Genomic DNA, 16,982 nt, shown 5'->3' with positions numbered 1-16,982 from the left:
AAGCCTTTCTAGATGCCAGTGGTAAGTAAACGTCCACCTCTATTTTTTCCATACTGTTATAATTTCCTTATTTAAATGTGAATTTTTAATAGAGGCAGGGTTTATTTTGATTATGTGTCGGGTGAGAGAAATTTATTCATTCATTCAACAAGATTTACTGAGCTCCCCCTAGGCACCAGGCACTGTTGGGACATTTGAGAAAGATTTTCCTCATATTCCTTATATCTAATAATATAAGAGACCAGGTTTTCTGAATGCTTTCCAGATTCATCTATTTTAGGAAAAAGAACAGAAAGACCGCTTGCTAGACTGTGTGCTCATTTTTATAAAATGGTGCTCTATTTTCTCCTTTCCTAGACGTTTAATCCTAGACTTTGTAACCCAAATACACAGTCTCCCACAATCCCAATCGATTTGCCTCATTCCTTTCTTCCTGCCTGACTCTTTGGAGTTCTAAGCTCTTTGATCTGCAAAACTTGTTGTCAGCGGATAGCAGCTTCTAAGCTCACTACAGCATTTGGTTAAGACCTAGGATCCTGAAGTAGCTGATCTGAGTTCAAAGCCCACCTCTGCCACACATTAGCTCATGTGCTTAGGCAAGTTGTTTAATCTGTTTTTCAGTTTTCTTATGTATTAAAGGGCATAAACATTGTATACCTCACGAGGTTTGTACACAGCTTAAATGATTTAAGTTAATCCATACAGAGCACTTAGAACAGTTCCTGGGACATATGTGTTAAGTATTATTATTGCTGTTGTCTCTTTTGAGGGGTCTGTATCACTTCAGGTTTGTCACTCCAGTATTGATATCTTCTCATTGTTAATGGACTTTTTTGGAGACAGTCCCAGGAATTCTCACACTTGTGTACTCAGCTTGACCATCCATGGTGTCAGAGCAATAGTTTTTATTGTAGTTAAATATACATAATATAATATTGACCGTTTTAACCATTGTTAATGCCACAATTCAGTGGCATTAAATACACTGCTGATGCTGTGTAACGACCACCACTATTTGTACCCAACAGTTTGGTGTGAAGGTAATTTTGATAAGCTTATTCACATGTGTTCATGCCTTTGCAAGCATCCTGCTTAGAAGAGCCTCCCCTCAACCATTTTGGTCTGGTAAGCTCAGCTCAACTGTCACTTCTTCCATATTGTACCTTCTCTGAACCTTCCTCCAGCCTTAATCATTTCCTTTGTGTTTCCATTCCATTCCATTTAAGACTCTTAATCTATCACATAACTTACTGGAGTTTAAAATAACTGTTTATTCCTGAGTTGGTTTGAGCCCATTGTTCCAGCCCACCATTTTGCATCCTGAGTCCGATACCTAACATACTGGTGGTGACCCTCCCAGGTTCATAACACCTGCAAATTTGATTAGTGGGTCTTTAATGACCTCTAAGATTCTGCCACACAAGAAATAATGAGAAACTAGTCAGGACATTCAGTGGCACTTAGATTGACAATACATGAGGAAGGTCAAGTCCATGTCATGTACTGTGGCATACTTATCTCTGCTGAACATTCCTCCTCAGGATTCCTCCTTCCAAGGCCCACCACACTGCAGAGATACAAGATTTTTCTGCCTCTGTTGACAAGCCATGGAAGCAGATCCTGTGGGCCAGGCCATCTCTAGGACAATCACAGGAAGTTATTCCACGCCTGGGACAAGTCCCAACTCTATCTGGCAGCGAGCAGAAGGTTACAGGCCATCAGGCTGAAGGGTCACCAGCAATCCTAGGGCTGATGGCACTGAGCCAGGACAGAAAGGAGCTATATAACCTGCTTCTGGAAATTCCCGACCTGCTGTCCTTGGGTCCCCTAGCCTTTGTGGTCTCCCTTGGCAAGGAAGTAGAGGTGGAGAGAAAAGACCCTCTTGAGTAAAGCCCAACAGAAAATAGAACATTAACCAGAATTCTGTTTCTTCAATGATACTCACATTTTGCAACACATAAACACACCCCAAACTTCCCAAGTGTTTTCAAGGTGAAACCACCGGGAAGAGAATGAGAGCTAGGCTTAGAGGAGCAGGTCTTGGGAAGTTACTGAAAATCTCCAAGTTGCTACCAAATGCTTTCTTTCATCTCATGTTCTGGGACCACATCCAAGATTCCTGGGGGCCTTACAAATGGCAGTCAGTGGTTGAGTTGTTAAGTTTTCTAAACACTAACTAGCATTTACTAAGTAGATGTCAATAGCAACACAAAAACAAGAAAAACACAGTGGGGTAAACCTACTCATAGAAGAACAGGGATGAGGGAGGATGTAAAAGAAAGTGAAAAGTCAGTAAATCAGACAAGAGCAAGTCTTATTCATTTTTCATTTTTTTCTTCTATGTCTTCTAGACTCCAGAGAAGAATATGTACATGAAGGGACCGAAATATTGCACTTTGGAATATAGAGCTAAATCGGGGAAATAGCTTTGGCAGTTCCCTGTGATAGAACAATCTTTCCTGGAAGTGCTTCTAACATGTTTGTGACTTTGAGGGTAATATGCTCTGTCAGTCTGTTTCCTTCTGAATACCTCCCAGTAAACTACAGGAGTGACAGGAGCAACAAGCTTGAAAACCTGCCTGATAAAGTTTTAAGATATCTTACTGCATCACCAGCCAACTCCAACTGGCATATATCCTCTTCCTACTGTAACTCTTTTCTCCCTTGAATTTTAACTAATTCTAATTCACTTTCTTAAACATTCTTCTAGAACACTAAAAAGGAGCCATGAGAATTGGATCAATGAATAAGGTACTTCATCTCTCTGAGAACCAGCTTTTTCCGGAAAATTAGCTGTCTTGACCACTTAACAAGTTTATTAATATAACTTGATAGACTTGTAAGAGAAAGAAATGCCATCAGTGAAAGGCCATGTACCTTGTTCTATGCAGGAGACTCCTAGCACTTGATAAAACATACAATGATGGTATGTGCCCAGTAGCAAACCAGAATGCCTGATTCAGCCTGGACCCTCCCCCTCGCTCACGGCCCACGTGCCACTGGTGAGCCCGTACTATCGATTTTGCCCCCACCGAGTCTTCCACCATCTGGCTGCTGCCACCTCTCTACCTTTGTCCTCGGTCACTCCAAACATCCAGGAAGTCACAAGTTCATACATGTGGCACAGCACTTGGTCCACAAGGCCACCATGAGTATCATAAGAGCAGGGCCTGGGTCATATTTACCTCTTTGTCCCCTGCACACACCCCATTCAATAAACACGTTTTTGCTAGATGATTTAGTCAGTTTCCATTTCATGTAATTATTGATGCTTTTGGATTCAAAACAAACACCTTATTTTGTGCTTTTTATTGCTCTTCTGTGTTTCCTTTTCTGTACTTTCTTAACTTCTTTTGGACTATCTTTTTGTAAACTTATTTAGAAATTTAATTAGGTCCCCAGGAGGTTGTAAATAAATGTAGAGGAGACTGCTGGCTCTTTCCCTAGTCCCCCCACATGTAAGTATCTTGGACAATTTCAGTTCAGTCTTACAACCAGCCAATGACATTGGTACCATCCAAGATATGTGGCAGGTTTCACCTATTGTACATGCACTCGTATGCATGCGTGTGTATTGTTATGTGTGTCAGTGCAACTCCATCACATGTGTAGATTCATGTGACTACCACTGTAATCAATATATAGCTACCTTCTGACACAAGGATTCCTCTTGTTAACCTTTTATAGTCACACCAGTTCAGCCTGTCATTTGGTCCACAACAATGCATTGAGTATGTATTGTATGCCAAGACTTTTAAAGATGTGGGAGGTACTTCAAAGAACAAGACAGGCAAAGTTGCTGCCTTCACAGAGTATACAGGCTAGGTCAGCAAAGGCTAAAGTCCCAGGGAGAGTTGGAGACCAGTGATGTTCATTGAATATGTCTTAGTTCCTCGAGTTCCTTTATTCTGCTGGTAACTTCAGGTGCCCCCCAAACTAGTTTCACTTCCAACTTTTCACCTCTCTTCATATGTAATAGTGAGAAGTTCTCTACCAACCAATTCACAAGAACTTGAAAGCTTTTCACAATAGCCCAGGCCTTGCTGTCCTCTAATCTGAGGCATCTTCTGCAGCCTGACAGTAGGGCCACTGAAAGAGCGGTGCAGGAGACCAACACCTGTAAGCAATCAGACAGTTAGAATCTGAGCACCAAATCCTGGAGCTCCGGACACACTTGGCCAGGACAGCATGGAGTACATCCATAAATCAGGAGAGGAAGAGGCCCACACAGTTCCTTTTGGCAGCTTAAGTCGAAAACTGCCATTGCTGAAATGACAGCAGTATTGAAGGATCAAAACCTAGAGCTCCAAGTGTAGCTAGATGTAGGTTTTTCTCCCTTAGCCTGAGTGTGAAAGCCTGACTCTGAAGGCAGGTTGCTGACCCATCCTGTGCACATGCGAAGGAAATGATTTCATAGCTTTGGGATTTCACCACTGCAGAGGGGGCAGCGGGCCAATTCTGCTGAAACAAAGGGACAGTAATCACTCTTGCCAGAAAAGCAGTTTAAATCAGAGGTGTCTCTTTACAGCCTCAGAGACTTTCAGGATGTTTCTCCGTTCATTTCAGTGTCTTTAGACAATAAATACAACCCAGATAGGCCACTTGAATTTTACTGAATTGAATTCTGGAGCCCCAGAAGTGTAAAAAAAAACTTACTATAACCCAGCCAGGATTGTTTTACTGTGCAAGTAAAATTGAGTGCACAAATAAAGTACTCAAACTTCTAAGTTTTATCCATTATAAACTTCAGCCTTGATAGCCTATCTTATTAACTGATAAAAGCTAATCTTAGGTATGCTTAACTGATCACTCTTGCACCCCAGTTTAATCCTGAACATGCTGCAGTGTCTGGATAGAGCATTTGCTGTGTTTGAGTTAGAAGTCTGGTACCAAACCTTGCCTGATTACCTAAGGTCCAACTTAGAGGCTGTATCTCTCTGGTTCACTATCACATCCCTGTCTCCTAGAACATAAATATGTTGAGTAAATTCTGGTTATTAGGTTTATTATGAACCCACAAAACTAGTTTCTCAAGAGTAGTGATTTAAACCTAGGCATGCGGTACTGTGAAATAATGTGCGGAAGTCAATCAACAAGTATTTACTGAGCAACTATTTTGTGCCAGGAACCACTAGGCCCAGTGAGTAAAGTGGTGATCAAGATAGACAAGGCCACACCGTGCCTGAGTGGCTTAGTTGGTTGAAATATCATCCCGTGCACCACAGAGTTGTGGATTCAATTCCGCTCAGGACACATGTCTAGGTTACAGGTTCGATTCCTGCTCGGAGTGCATACAAAGGGAAGCCAGTTGAGGTTTGTCTCTCACATCTGTTTCTCTCTTCTCTCTCTCTCTCTCAACTCAGTAAACATACCAGTGGGTGAGGATAAAAAAAAAAAAAATCAGCTGAATCATTCCAAGGCTTTTTAAGCTTTTTAAGGGTAGGTCTATAGTTAGTCTATACTCAAAGCTACTGTGGAACTCTTAAGGTTTGGCCTTTCCTAAGTCTCTGTTGAATGTCTCAGGTTTCTCCTTGCTAGTTGGTCAGAATTCACATATCTTCCACCTTTGTGTGAGCTGCAGCAGTTATTCAGTTTGTGAGTCTTCGGTAGCTGTTTTTTGATTCACCTCCAGGGGTTTCACCCTGCATAAGTGGATGTTACTACTATTAGCCATTCTCACAGTGGGGCATTCCTATGGAGATTTCTGAAGCTCTTTATATAGATCCCTCCTCTCTGGCGTTCTGTTCTACAAATTTCAGCCACCTCAGATATTCAGAATTCTGATCTGTCCTCTCAACTCTGCAAGATTTATATGCTCTTTTTGGGATCCTCTCCCTGCACTGAAGTCTTGAAATGTGACTATAGGCTGAAAGCCAGGATGGTCATAGGGCTCCCCTCTTTTGTTTCTCTTTTCATACTGACTACAGCCCTGCATGGACCGTCATCCAAAGTCTGAAAGCAGTGGTTCCATAATTTGGTCTAATTTTCGAAGTGGTTTTATGGGTAGGGGACAAGTTCAGTGCCAGACACACGGAAGTGGCTATAAGTAGAAGTTCTCCCAAGTGATTCAGATGCATAATAAAGGTCGGAAAATGTATTGGTTTGCTGAAGCTTCTGTAACCAAGTATCACCAACTGGGCGGCTTAAACAACAACAATTGTCTTCCAGTTGTGGAGGATGGAATTCCAGGGTTGGCTCCTTCTGAGGGGGTTGGAGGGAGAGTCTGCCCCAGGCCTCTCCCCGGCTTGTCGATGGGCATCTTCTCCCTCTGCCTCTGCACAAGCTTTCTTCTGTGTGTAGCTGTGTCCAAAGTTTTCTTTTTTTAAAGGCCACCAGTCATGCTGGATTAGGGTCCACTCTAACAATCTCATTTTAACTTGGTAAAGACCCTGTCTCAAAACACAGTCACACTCTGAGGTACTGGGGGTTAGGATTTCAGTGTATGAATTTAAGGGGGGGGCACACAATTCAATCTGTAACAGGGAAGTTCAGATTCAAGTCTCAGTCCCTCTTCCCTAGACACTAAAGTGACCGCAGTTTTCCAAATGTGCACAGCATCCACCTCAGTCTTGGCGGGCACTTGCACCTTTGTTTAACCTGTGGATCACTCTAGATCAAGAAAAAATGTGAAATCTGCAAATTGGATTGGCTTAAGGGAAGGCCAACATATAGCTTTTACTTTCTGAAAAGGATGAAATTCAAGTATTCCTCTAACAATTCCATGAAAACAAATAGACCTGTGATCTAGGCACACTTCCTTGGAGAAGTTTATATTTTAGAAATGAGCAAAAACACTTTGCAACAAGGTTACAGGATGTTGCAGGTTTTTGTTGTTAGAGATGATACTGATCGGGTGGTAATGACTCAGCTTGGTGGCTGTGGCAGGGAAAGGCTGATGGGAAACGGATCTTTTGTTGGTTAGAACTGGAAAAGCCCCCAGAGCCCATCAGGACACAGTGGCAGTGGGATGTGGGCTCCAGAAGGGGAGAATCAATTTTCCCAGGGCAAGCAGGTGCCTAGTGCCCCGGCGGTGGGGGGGTTGCGGAACAATCCCATTGTCGTTTTATAAGTTACTTTAAATTGCTAATGTTTTGCTATCCATTTTCTCATGGCTCACTCCAATTACACCAGAAGGGAGGCAGGACAAGGTTTATTATCTTCATTTGCAGATGGCAGGACTGAGGTTCACAGCAGTTGAGTTAATTGCTCAAGGTCACTAGGAAAGTCTAAAGGTGTATCAGAATTCAAATGCAGGTCTCCGGAATTTCGATTCAGCCACCGCCTTTTCTGAACTCTCTTTCTCTGAGTCATAATTGTGGATACTTGTTTGTACGATGCTGCTGCTTTCTAGATCCTTTTGGCCCAGGATATGCTCATCTTCACAGTCTTTCCTGAACTGTTGACCTCACCCTTTTCCATCTTGGCTTCCCAAGCTGTTCTCGACCTGCACAGCAGAGGAAGCCTGGAGGGAGAAGGTGGAGTCTAGTGCAGCCTTGAAAACCAGCAATCCTGCACTTGTAAAATGTAAACATCTCCACAGTCAGAACTGGGGAGAGTCTTCTGTGAGCTTACCAATTCCGTGAAAAACCAGCACCCTTCTTCCTTTCATGCACAGTGCCTGGCACACAGTGGGCACTCAGTAACTGCTTACTGAATGAATCCATGAGTGTGCCCTGTCCAGAGGAATTGCTTTAAAATCCTTTTTGTCATAAAAGAAAACACAAATATAGCAAACCACATTTTTAAAAATATGTGTGGCTCGGTAAATTACTATAAGGTGAGCCCCCTTGTAACCACCAACCAGTTGAAAAATAAATTTGCCACCCACTGCCAAAGCCCCTCCATGTTTGCCATCTCAATCACAACATCCTCCTTCTCCCCATAACTGACTACTATTCCTGACATGTATAGAAATCTCTTCTTTGCATTTTTAAAGTTATTACTCAATTGAGCATCCCCTAGGCACTATAATTTAGTCTTGCCATTGAAAAAATTCTGATACATCCTTTAAGTGTCATTTAATTCATAGATTCTCCACACTCCTATCCTTTCTTTTTATTATTTATCGCTGAAGAGCTCAGGCCTTTGATCTGCAGAATTTCCCAAAATCTGGCTTTTTCCTTGTCAATGTAAGAAATATCCAAACCTGTAAGAATTTTTATGAGTTTGTTTGAGCCAAACTGATGACAATTGCCCAGAAGCAAAATCTCAACAGATGGAGAAAATGCTCTGGAAAATGGCAGTTTTACCACTTATTTTATACATCAAAATCAAAGGGGAAGACATAAGGGGGTTGGTTGCACGAATTCATTGGTGATAGATTAGGGAGGTGGGAGAAAGCAAAGCAGGAAAACCTCCGGGATTGGATGAAAAGTAAAACGAATAGCCCTGGCCAGGTGGCTCAACTGGTTGGAGCATCATCCTGTGCATCAAAAAGTTATGGGTTTATTTCCCGGTCAGGGCACATAACTAGGTTACAGGTGCTATCCTGGTTGGGGCACATACAGGAGGCAACCAATCAATGTTTCTCTCTCACAGTGATGTCTCTGTCTCTCCCTCCCCCACTTCTCTCTCTCTCTCTGGATAGTTAACAGTCAGTAATTAACATGATAACAATAATAATGAGGGGATTTGTGGCCTTCCTTTAGGTGTCCGCTGTGCTTTGAGGTGGGGGTGGGGGGGAGGAAACTACTTTGTTTTTCCAAAGGCCTGTTATCAGGTATGCTATCCTAGATGCAAAGACTACAGACAGATTCAATTAAGGTAAAGATTGACCTGTATTAAGGAAAAATACTGCCCTGGGACATTACTACCGATCATGAACCATTTTTAGTACGAAAGTTTTAATTTCAGACTGCCCTATGTGGTTACTTTTTGTCTGTGAGTTTAGTTTGTAAGGCCCACCACACAAGCCTCCCCTGAGTTTATCAGGTTTAGTATGTGGCCTCTTTTTCATCCACAGCTTCATGCTAGGCTATTGAAGGTACAGAGTGTCTGCTTGTTTCTCTTCCTGAGTTCGCCACTGTAGATGCCTAATGCTTACACCTACAGATTCACTGGGGATAGCGACATGGTGATAGTCTAATTCTATCAGTTGTTTTCCTTTATTAGTCAGAATACATTTATAAAAAGGTATTTCTCTTCATGTGTTCAGTGGGATGGCTTATCTCGGAAAGGCAGGGTAATGCTCAATTCTTTCCCCTTATTTACCAGTTTGCAAGATAATGAAGTGGTTCCCCCACATCCTCTGAGGATGACAAATTATTTTTTCTTTTTTAAAATCAGGAGAACTTGTGGATTTAAATATTTGGTGGATATCAAATTACTGAAATTATTATATTTATTAAAGCTTACATTGCTCCACCTTTGTCCACTGGAAATTTCTTCAGGTTAACTCCTGTGTCCTTTTGATGTGACCCTTGATATTTGATAACTTTCTTGTGGCACTGTTTCATTGGAAAGAGCTTCACTTTGGTGCTGGAACATTTGCTTTCAGGGATCTTTGTCACATGTCTCCCACTTCCAGACACCTATAAGCCTGATGGGACAAAACTGTAATAGCTGCTGGGTCTACTTACTTAACAGAACCCCAAGAATGCATCATTTCTGCTTTTGCATAATTACAACTGTTAGGTAGAGATTTAAAAACCTGAGGAAGAACATGTTGATAAGTTTGCCAGATTTAGCATGTAACTGATGCTACATCCTATTCAAGTTACTGGGTAACTGTTCTTTTTTCTTTCCGGTCTCATGCTTGCCTTCCATCTCTGCTGAAATACCTGCACTTACACAAGCCGCTTACCTAGCCCTTCTTCAGTCTTACCTTAGCCATCATTTCCTTTTGGAAGCTTCCCTAGACCCACTGATCTGATAGATATTTCTCTCCTGTGTATTACCATAGCATTTTGGCTTTCCCTTCTCATAGCAGTTATCTCACTGACTGCAATTGTCTGTTTATCCATCTGCCCACTTCCTTTGCTACCCACAAGACTGAGTGGCAGGGCCTGTGGCTTGTTCACCTCCATTTCCTCAGTTTCTGCACAGTGTCCATTATATTAGTAGCCTATTAACAGATAATTGTGGAACAGATGAGTGAAAACCAGACTTGTCCATGTCATTCTACTCTTTGCATAGCCACCACTCCTGGTCGATGCCTCTACTAGAGCACTCATTACCCTGTGTTGAATTTCATATTTCTAACCCCCCTTTCCACATATCCCTACCAAAGTGGCCTTTGGAAAGTTTAGGGTACCCCAGGCTCCCCATTAAAACTTTCTTTAGCAGGTATACATGACATTCTTTCATCCCCAAGACCCCTTCCTTGGACCCACGTTGTCACAGGGAACACCAAGACTGGTCCTTACTTTCCTGTTTGCCTTGGTCACTGCCAGAAGCCCAAGTTTCCCATGCCCCTCGCTCCAAACCTCACAGTGATACTTGCACTCCTTTCCTCATGTTTGGTGTCTCCATTCTGTTCAATACTCTGTTTTTGCAGCAAGAATATATTGACTCATTAATTTTTCGCTCCCTCCTGGATTACTTAATGAGCTTACAAAATGATGTTATTTCTCCTATTTTTTATTTTTTAATCCTCACTCGAAGATATGTTTTTTTTAAAGATTTTATTTACTTATTTTTAGAGAGAGGAAGGGAGGGAGAGAAACGTCAGTGTGTGGTTGCCTCTCACATGCCCCCAACTGGGGACCTGGCCCAAATCCCAGGCAGGGGTCTGACTGGGAATCGAACTGGTGACTCTTTGGTTCATAAGATGGCACTCAATCCACTGAGCCACACCAGCCAGGGCTGTTTTTTAAAAATTGATTTTAGAGCGAGAGGGAGATGGATGGAGAGAGGTGGAGAGAGACGGAGAGAGAGAGAAAGAGAGAGAAACATCAATTGGTTGCCTCATGTATGCACCCCGACCAGGGATTGAACCCACAACCAAGGTGTGTGCCCTGAATCTTCAACCTGCAACCTTCTGTTGTGTGGGACAGTGCTCCAACCAACTGAGTCACCTGGCCAGTGCTACTTCTCCCATCTTAAAAACAAGAACTAAATCATATTGCTTTGTCACTCTTCTAAGTGACCAAACATCTCCTCAGAGCTTTACGCTGTCTGTAAAGGCAGACCCAAGCCAGGGCTCACCTGCCAGGCACTGTTTTCCCCCTCTGTCCCAATCTAACATGGAGAAACTGCCCTTCTTCTGGTGGCTGGCCCCTGCTACAGATTCAAAAGGGCTTTCTGTTTTGAGGTATAATTGCAGGTCCTTTGTGCCAGTTGGTCTTCCCCTCTTCAGTGCTTTATCAGATTCTCTGCTGTCTCAGATCTTATGTTCCCTGGGTAGGGAGGAAGTTAAGAACACTCCAAACGGTGGCCTTTCCTTTCCTCCTGGCCTCTTGGTCAAAACTGGTGGGCTTATAAATGTGTCAAGCATAAATGAAGTTAGAGATATAAAAGACTTCCTGTCCCAGTGGTCACCATGCCTCCTGGCAGAACCCCGCACTTCCTGCTCTCACACATGCCATTGCACAGGAGAGCAAACCACAGAGCTATAAATCTCTCCATTTGCATTTACCAACTGCAACATTGAGCCTCTACAATGGAAGAAAGCCCTGCGGTCAGCTCATCAGCTTGTTACCTTTGTCTGTGCTCAATTCTCTCCAGCACAAAGCAAGCATATGGTATCCATGCAGGCTGGCCAGGTGGCATGCACTGAGCAAACAGCACCTACATGTAAAAGATAGGGAACTTGAGGAGAGTCCTCACTTCTCTCTTCCTGCCTCTAGGAGAGAGCAGGGAAGTTTATAGACAACTGAGAACTTCTTAGAATAGAACGCTATGGTCACTTGCAAATCTCTTTCCCCAAGGCTCATACCCAGAAAGGTAGCTATCCATTTATCTGTTAGGATTCTCAGATCTTGGTACTGTGTGCAGCAAACATACTAGATCAGGGGTGAGTAGGGAGTTGAGGGGTTATATCCTTTTCAATAACTCCAGTCTGCCATGATCTCGCTGCTGGTTCCTTTCCAGCATCATTCTCTTTTCTCTTTTGAGCGCATAGACTAAGCATTGCCTGACCATCTTACCTCAAGACTTGACTCTTTCTATGATCATTATTGCACTAAGAAAGTTCTTTTCAATTGTTACAATGTTTCTCAACAAGCCTGCCCCCCCTACCTTTATGATAAAGCAAAACACATCTATTTTCAGATGTTCTGTAGGTCTTCTTGATCCCTGGTTGAGAAACAGTGTGATTGGGGTGGGGGGAGAAAGTGCATGTGTCTTCCATGTTTAAAAAATAATCTCGTGACCCCAAGTTAGACACCTCTAAAGAATTGGCTACACACCCCCTCTACTTTTTTTCCTTCATATTCTTTACTGATCCTTTCATTCTCACTTGAGGTCAAATCCATTCCTACAGCAGCTTACCTGTGTGACCTTGAGCACATTAGTTAATTTCTCAATTTGTTTCATACACAAAATGGACACAAAATAGTTATAGGATAGGATAGTTTTAGAGATTGAGTTATGGTAAAACATTTAGAAAGTGGTTTTCTCACATAAGAAATATAACTAGCCACATGCTATTTAATTCTCTTAGAAGTCTACTTGTATTTCAGTCATCCTTGGTGATTTTATAGAAAGACAGTCATAAATTTCAGATAATGCTAATCCTCTTTCCTCTCCAATGTATATGATTTTTCTTTTCCTGTGGAAGAATTGTCTAGAGAAGTTAAGTAACAATGTTAGATAATACTGACAATGGTGAGCACTCATGATTTGCATCTGATTTTAATGTATGATATTGCCTTTGGGATTGAGATAGACAGTGATAAGAAAGCTTCCTTCTTGTTCTTCATTACTAAGGTTTATTTTGAAGGCCTAAGTATAAATAATTTTGTATTATTGTACATACCTTTACTGCATTGATCATATAGTTCTCGTCCTTCAACCTGTGGGTGTGAATCCTATACTCGTCGGCGGCGGCGGCGGCGGCGGCGGCAGCCGTCCGTCTCGAGAGACGATGGTGTAGCTTAGTCTATCTGCATCGCCGAGAATGGCTGTGCAGTCCGACTCGAGAGTGACACAGCATCTGTCTCCTCCCGTGTTGAATCGACATCTTGCGATGACGCTGGAGTGTCCTCTACAGTGGAGCTGAAGCTACAGAGCCTGGGCAGGGTGATATGGAGGGTCTGCTGTTGCCCATGCAGCAGACCCCCCCCTCTCTTCGCAGCTGAAGGGTCCAAGGGAAAGACGGAGTCAATACAGCTTGGCTTCAGGTGCGCCGCAGGAGTTGCCGGTGTTGACTACAACGTCAAACCGCCTTAGGGACTCCGGCTCCAGATTTTCTGTCGGGATTTACTCCCTTAGCCTTTCCCCTGAAGAGGTATGCCGCAGACTTGAAGATGACACACTGGTCCTTTAACCCAAAACAGGGTGGGCTTTGCATTTCATTGTTTGAATGGCTGATTTACTTCTTTTTGCTGTCCTTGCTATGAAATGGGTTCTTAGCAGAGTCTGAGAAGCAAGAGCCATTGGTCCAGTAACTCCTTGTTGAATTACCTCTCCACAGGCCTGGCGCAAGCGCTGGTTTGTCCTCCGGCAGGGCCGCATGAGTGGCAGCCCTGACGTCTTGGAGTACTACAGGAACAAACACTCAAGCAAGCCCATTCGTGTAATAGACCTCAGCGAGTGTGCGGTGTGGAAGCATGCAGGCCCTGGCTTCGTTCGGAAGGAATTTCAGAATAATTTCGTGTTCATTGTTAAGACTACTTCTCGTACATTCTATCTGGTGGCCAAGACGGAGGAAGAAATGCATGTGTGGGTATACAGCATCACTCAGGTCTGCAACTTTGGCCAACTGGAGGGCGGTGCAGGTGAGAGCAGAGTCGGGGTTGCTGTGCTGAAGGGATGGCCTGGGACGCAATGCAGCATGTACACTGGAGAGCTACTACGGGAAAACCATTCAAGGTGCCAAGCCCACCTCCTTTGAGGGTGTTTTGGCAGGCTCATTTATATCAGAACTGCCCCCCTCCCAATATAGTACCAGAAATTTCTCCCTTTCACCAGGTTTTAGACTTCAGGTTCAAATGTACCCATACGCTGAGCATTATAGGCAACATCAAAGGCTTTGAAGCTGCTCTGTGCCTTTGCTCTCAAAGCCACATAGAATGCATTCAGTAAAAGTAAATTGTGGGTGAGGACATCCTGTAGGGCTCTTGATTTTCCCCATGCTGTTGATTTTCTAGAAATTTTAAATATCACCATCTTTCATGAATTCATGGAACTCCAGCTTTTCTGTTACCTATTGTATTGCTTAGGACTACATAGCAGACAGACAGAACTTGGCTACTTATAGGCAGGGAAGAATTCCCCATATGTGCCTTTAATTTGTGAAGGTCTCTGAGAGGGAAATTAACTCCAAGTTTGCTCTGGGCCATTCCTGGAGGTGGGAGCAAATGACTCATGAGGCTCTTTCTCCTTCTCTCTTTTATTCTCACTCTTACACACACACACAGACACACACACCTTTTTGGTAATATAAAAGGGATACACACACACACACCTTTTTTGTAATATAACAGGGTATAATGCACCTAGGGTTATAATTCACTCTCCTTCATGCGTTTTCTTGTTGGGCAGGGTGCCCTGATCCTCAAACCATGGAACTTTCCATCTGATTTTTTATAGCCTTAGTCTGGTAGACAAAACCTTATTCCTAAATCCCATGGTCAACAGTTGCTTCGACATTTCCACTGTTACTGTATTCTTATTAGCCGCTGAAATATCTACAAGAAACGCCAGGTGGTGGTAGAGAATCAGAGTTCTATCTACCACAAGCATGTGTTTCCTAAGGGCCAAGTTCCTTTTTCTTTTTTTTCTTTTTTAAATGAACCAGGGAAACTTATTAAGTGAAGCTATTTGGTCACATTGTTGAGCTTTGACAGCACTCAAATGGAAGGAAATGAAGGGATGGCGAGTTCTTTATTCTTGCTGGAACAGATGAAGTTTACTACCAAGGTGGCAGTGAATGCACCCTGGCTGGATTCTCACATGGCAAACAAGCAGAGATTCCCTGACCAACTCCTCTACTTTTGTCACCCAATCTTTGCTATCCTAGCCCCTACCTTCAGCCCAAACTATATATATATATTTGTGTGTCATGTTATGTGTTTCCTATGTTTCTTTCCTCATCTAGGAGTTATCCTAAGACATAGATACATAATATGTTTCCCCAATATTCGAAGAGAAATAGGAATGACTAAGGCACCAGGCAGGAAATGGAAAGTTCTGGCATGAAGCTGGAGGAAGCCAGAAACCCCCTATGACCTCTTTTATTCCCTGTATTTCCCCTTAGTTTTTAAAAGAAGGATGTAAGAACACAGTCCTCTTCACCTGAGAACCACACCTGAAGGGGTTTCTTGTGGCTTTTTCACATATAATGTTTGGTTCTGTCTCCAACAGCCACAGGTAGTCAGCGTACTGTGCAGACTCTGTCCAGGAACATTCTTAAATGCTTTTGCATATTAGCTTGTCTTATCCCTAGACTAATTCTGTGGCATATGTACTAATATTTGCATCTCTGTTTTACAGAGAAGGAAACTTGGAGCAGGAATGTAATTTTCCCAAGGTCACAATAGCTAGATAGTAGAGCCTGGACTTGAACCCAGGCATTTCTGGGCCACTCTGACTCAGGAATTCTGAACTCTTGCTAACTTAGTTCAAAGGGGAAATAAAAGGAGGCTTTCCATTGGGAGATTCTGAATGTTATGCTTTTTGAGAAATGTGGGCTTTACTAGCCATCACAACACCTCATTTTTTTCTTCCTTTTCATTATATGTCATTAACAGTCAATCTTTAACAGTATTCTTTATTTATGTATTACTTGTCTATCCCTCCTGGTGGACAGTAAGGGCAGAGTCCTTGTCTTGGCTGTATCAGCAGGGTTAGAACAGTTCTGGGCACATATAAGTGCAAAGTAGGTATTCTATATATGTAGACATAAGTAGACATCTTTGTATGCATAGATGTATGCATAAATGCATGTGTAAGTGCATACATATGTATTTGATATGCATAAATATATGCATATATATGTATATTTATTGAGGGAATAAACAGTGATGCAGGGCTGTGGCTGAGGGCCATAAAGAAGCTGTGTATAGACTATCTAATTACAGATTTTTATACCAAGGATGGTTGTTTTTTTCTTTCTTTTTTTTTTTTTTAACTCTTAATTGATTCAACACTTCACTCTTAGAACATTGGCCCTCTTTCCCAGACATTGTTTATAGCTTGGGGAAGTGGTCTCCTCCATCAGTACAAACACCAGCTGTGATTTGCATCTTTTATCTGGCTTCTTTAGATGCTGTTTGAGAAATTGTGAGTGTTATAGCCATTTTTAAATGTTAACATGGGAAATGATTTCTCCAGCAGATTCTGTGGAGAGCCTCTCTCACACACCCTCCTCCCTCCAGCCATCCCCTGCCAGCTCCCTTCACACTGCCTGTGCTGTCAGCTCCTTGCCAAGAGATGACCCACGTTCTAATACTATAGCCACTGAGGAAACCAGAAGTGAGTCAGAGTTTCCCTTCCTTCCTGATTATCTGATTCTGTCCAACTGTGAGACTGGACGACTGCACCATGCCAGGTACGCTTATGCGCCGGATTCCCTCTGAGCCGTGCCTCCTACACACTCTCCTCTGTTTGCACAGCCCACACTGCCCACTCTTTCAGGGTCTGTCAGTGAGATGTGCTCAGTGTACCTGACCAAATCAGTCTGTTTAGCTACAGCATGTTTTAGTGGGTGTATCTGCCCTCACTTCTCTTCCTGCTACTGACTGGGCGGGGACAGATCACTATCAACCACTATGAAGGGTGAAGTATGTGATATACTAAACAAAATGAGTCATGTAGTTTAGCATTGTGGCTTTCATTTCTAACCTTGCATTTTCATATGAAAAAAACATATATACAAACCA

The 16,982-nt window shown here is 42.8% G+C and overlaps 1 protein-coding gene across 1 annotated transcript in view; it reads left to right on the top strand.

The window, feature by feature from the left end:
• Nucleotides 1-16,982, top strand: part of GAB3 (GRB2 associated binding protein 3) — a 69,051-nt gene that overhangs the window by 33,073 nt on the left and 18,996 nt on the right. The window contains exons 2-3 of the mRNA XM_090264286.1: nt 13,574-13,877; nt 16,435-16,651. Coding sequence (XP_090120412.1) covers nt 13,574-13,877; nt 16,435-16,651 — 521 coding nt within the window. The remainder of the gene's footprint in view (nt 1-13,573; nt 13,878-16,434; nt 16,652-16,982) is intronic.

Source organism: Furipterus horrens, unplaced genomic scaffold (genome assembly GCF_987537825.1).
Source record: "Furipterus horrens unplaced genomic scaffold, mFurHor1.1.pri manual_scaffold_17, whole genome shotgun sequence".
In the NCBI taxonomy this organism is placed as follows: Eukaryota; Metazoa; Chordata; class Mammalia; order Chiroptera; family Furipteridae; genus Furipterus; species Furipterus horrens.
This window is presented reverse-complemented; position numbering and strand designations above follow the sequence as displayed.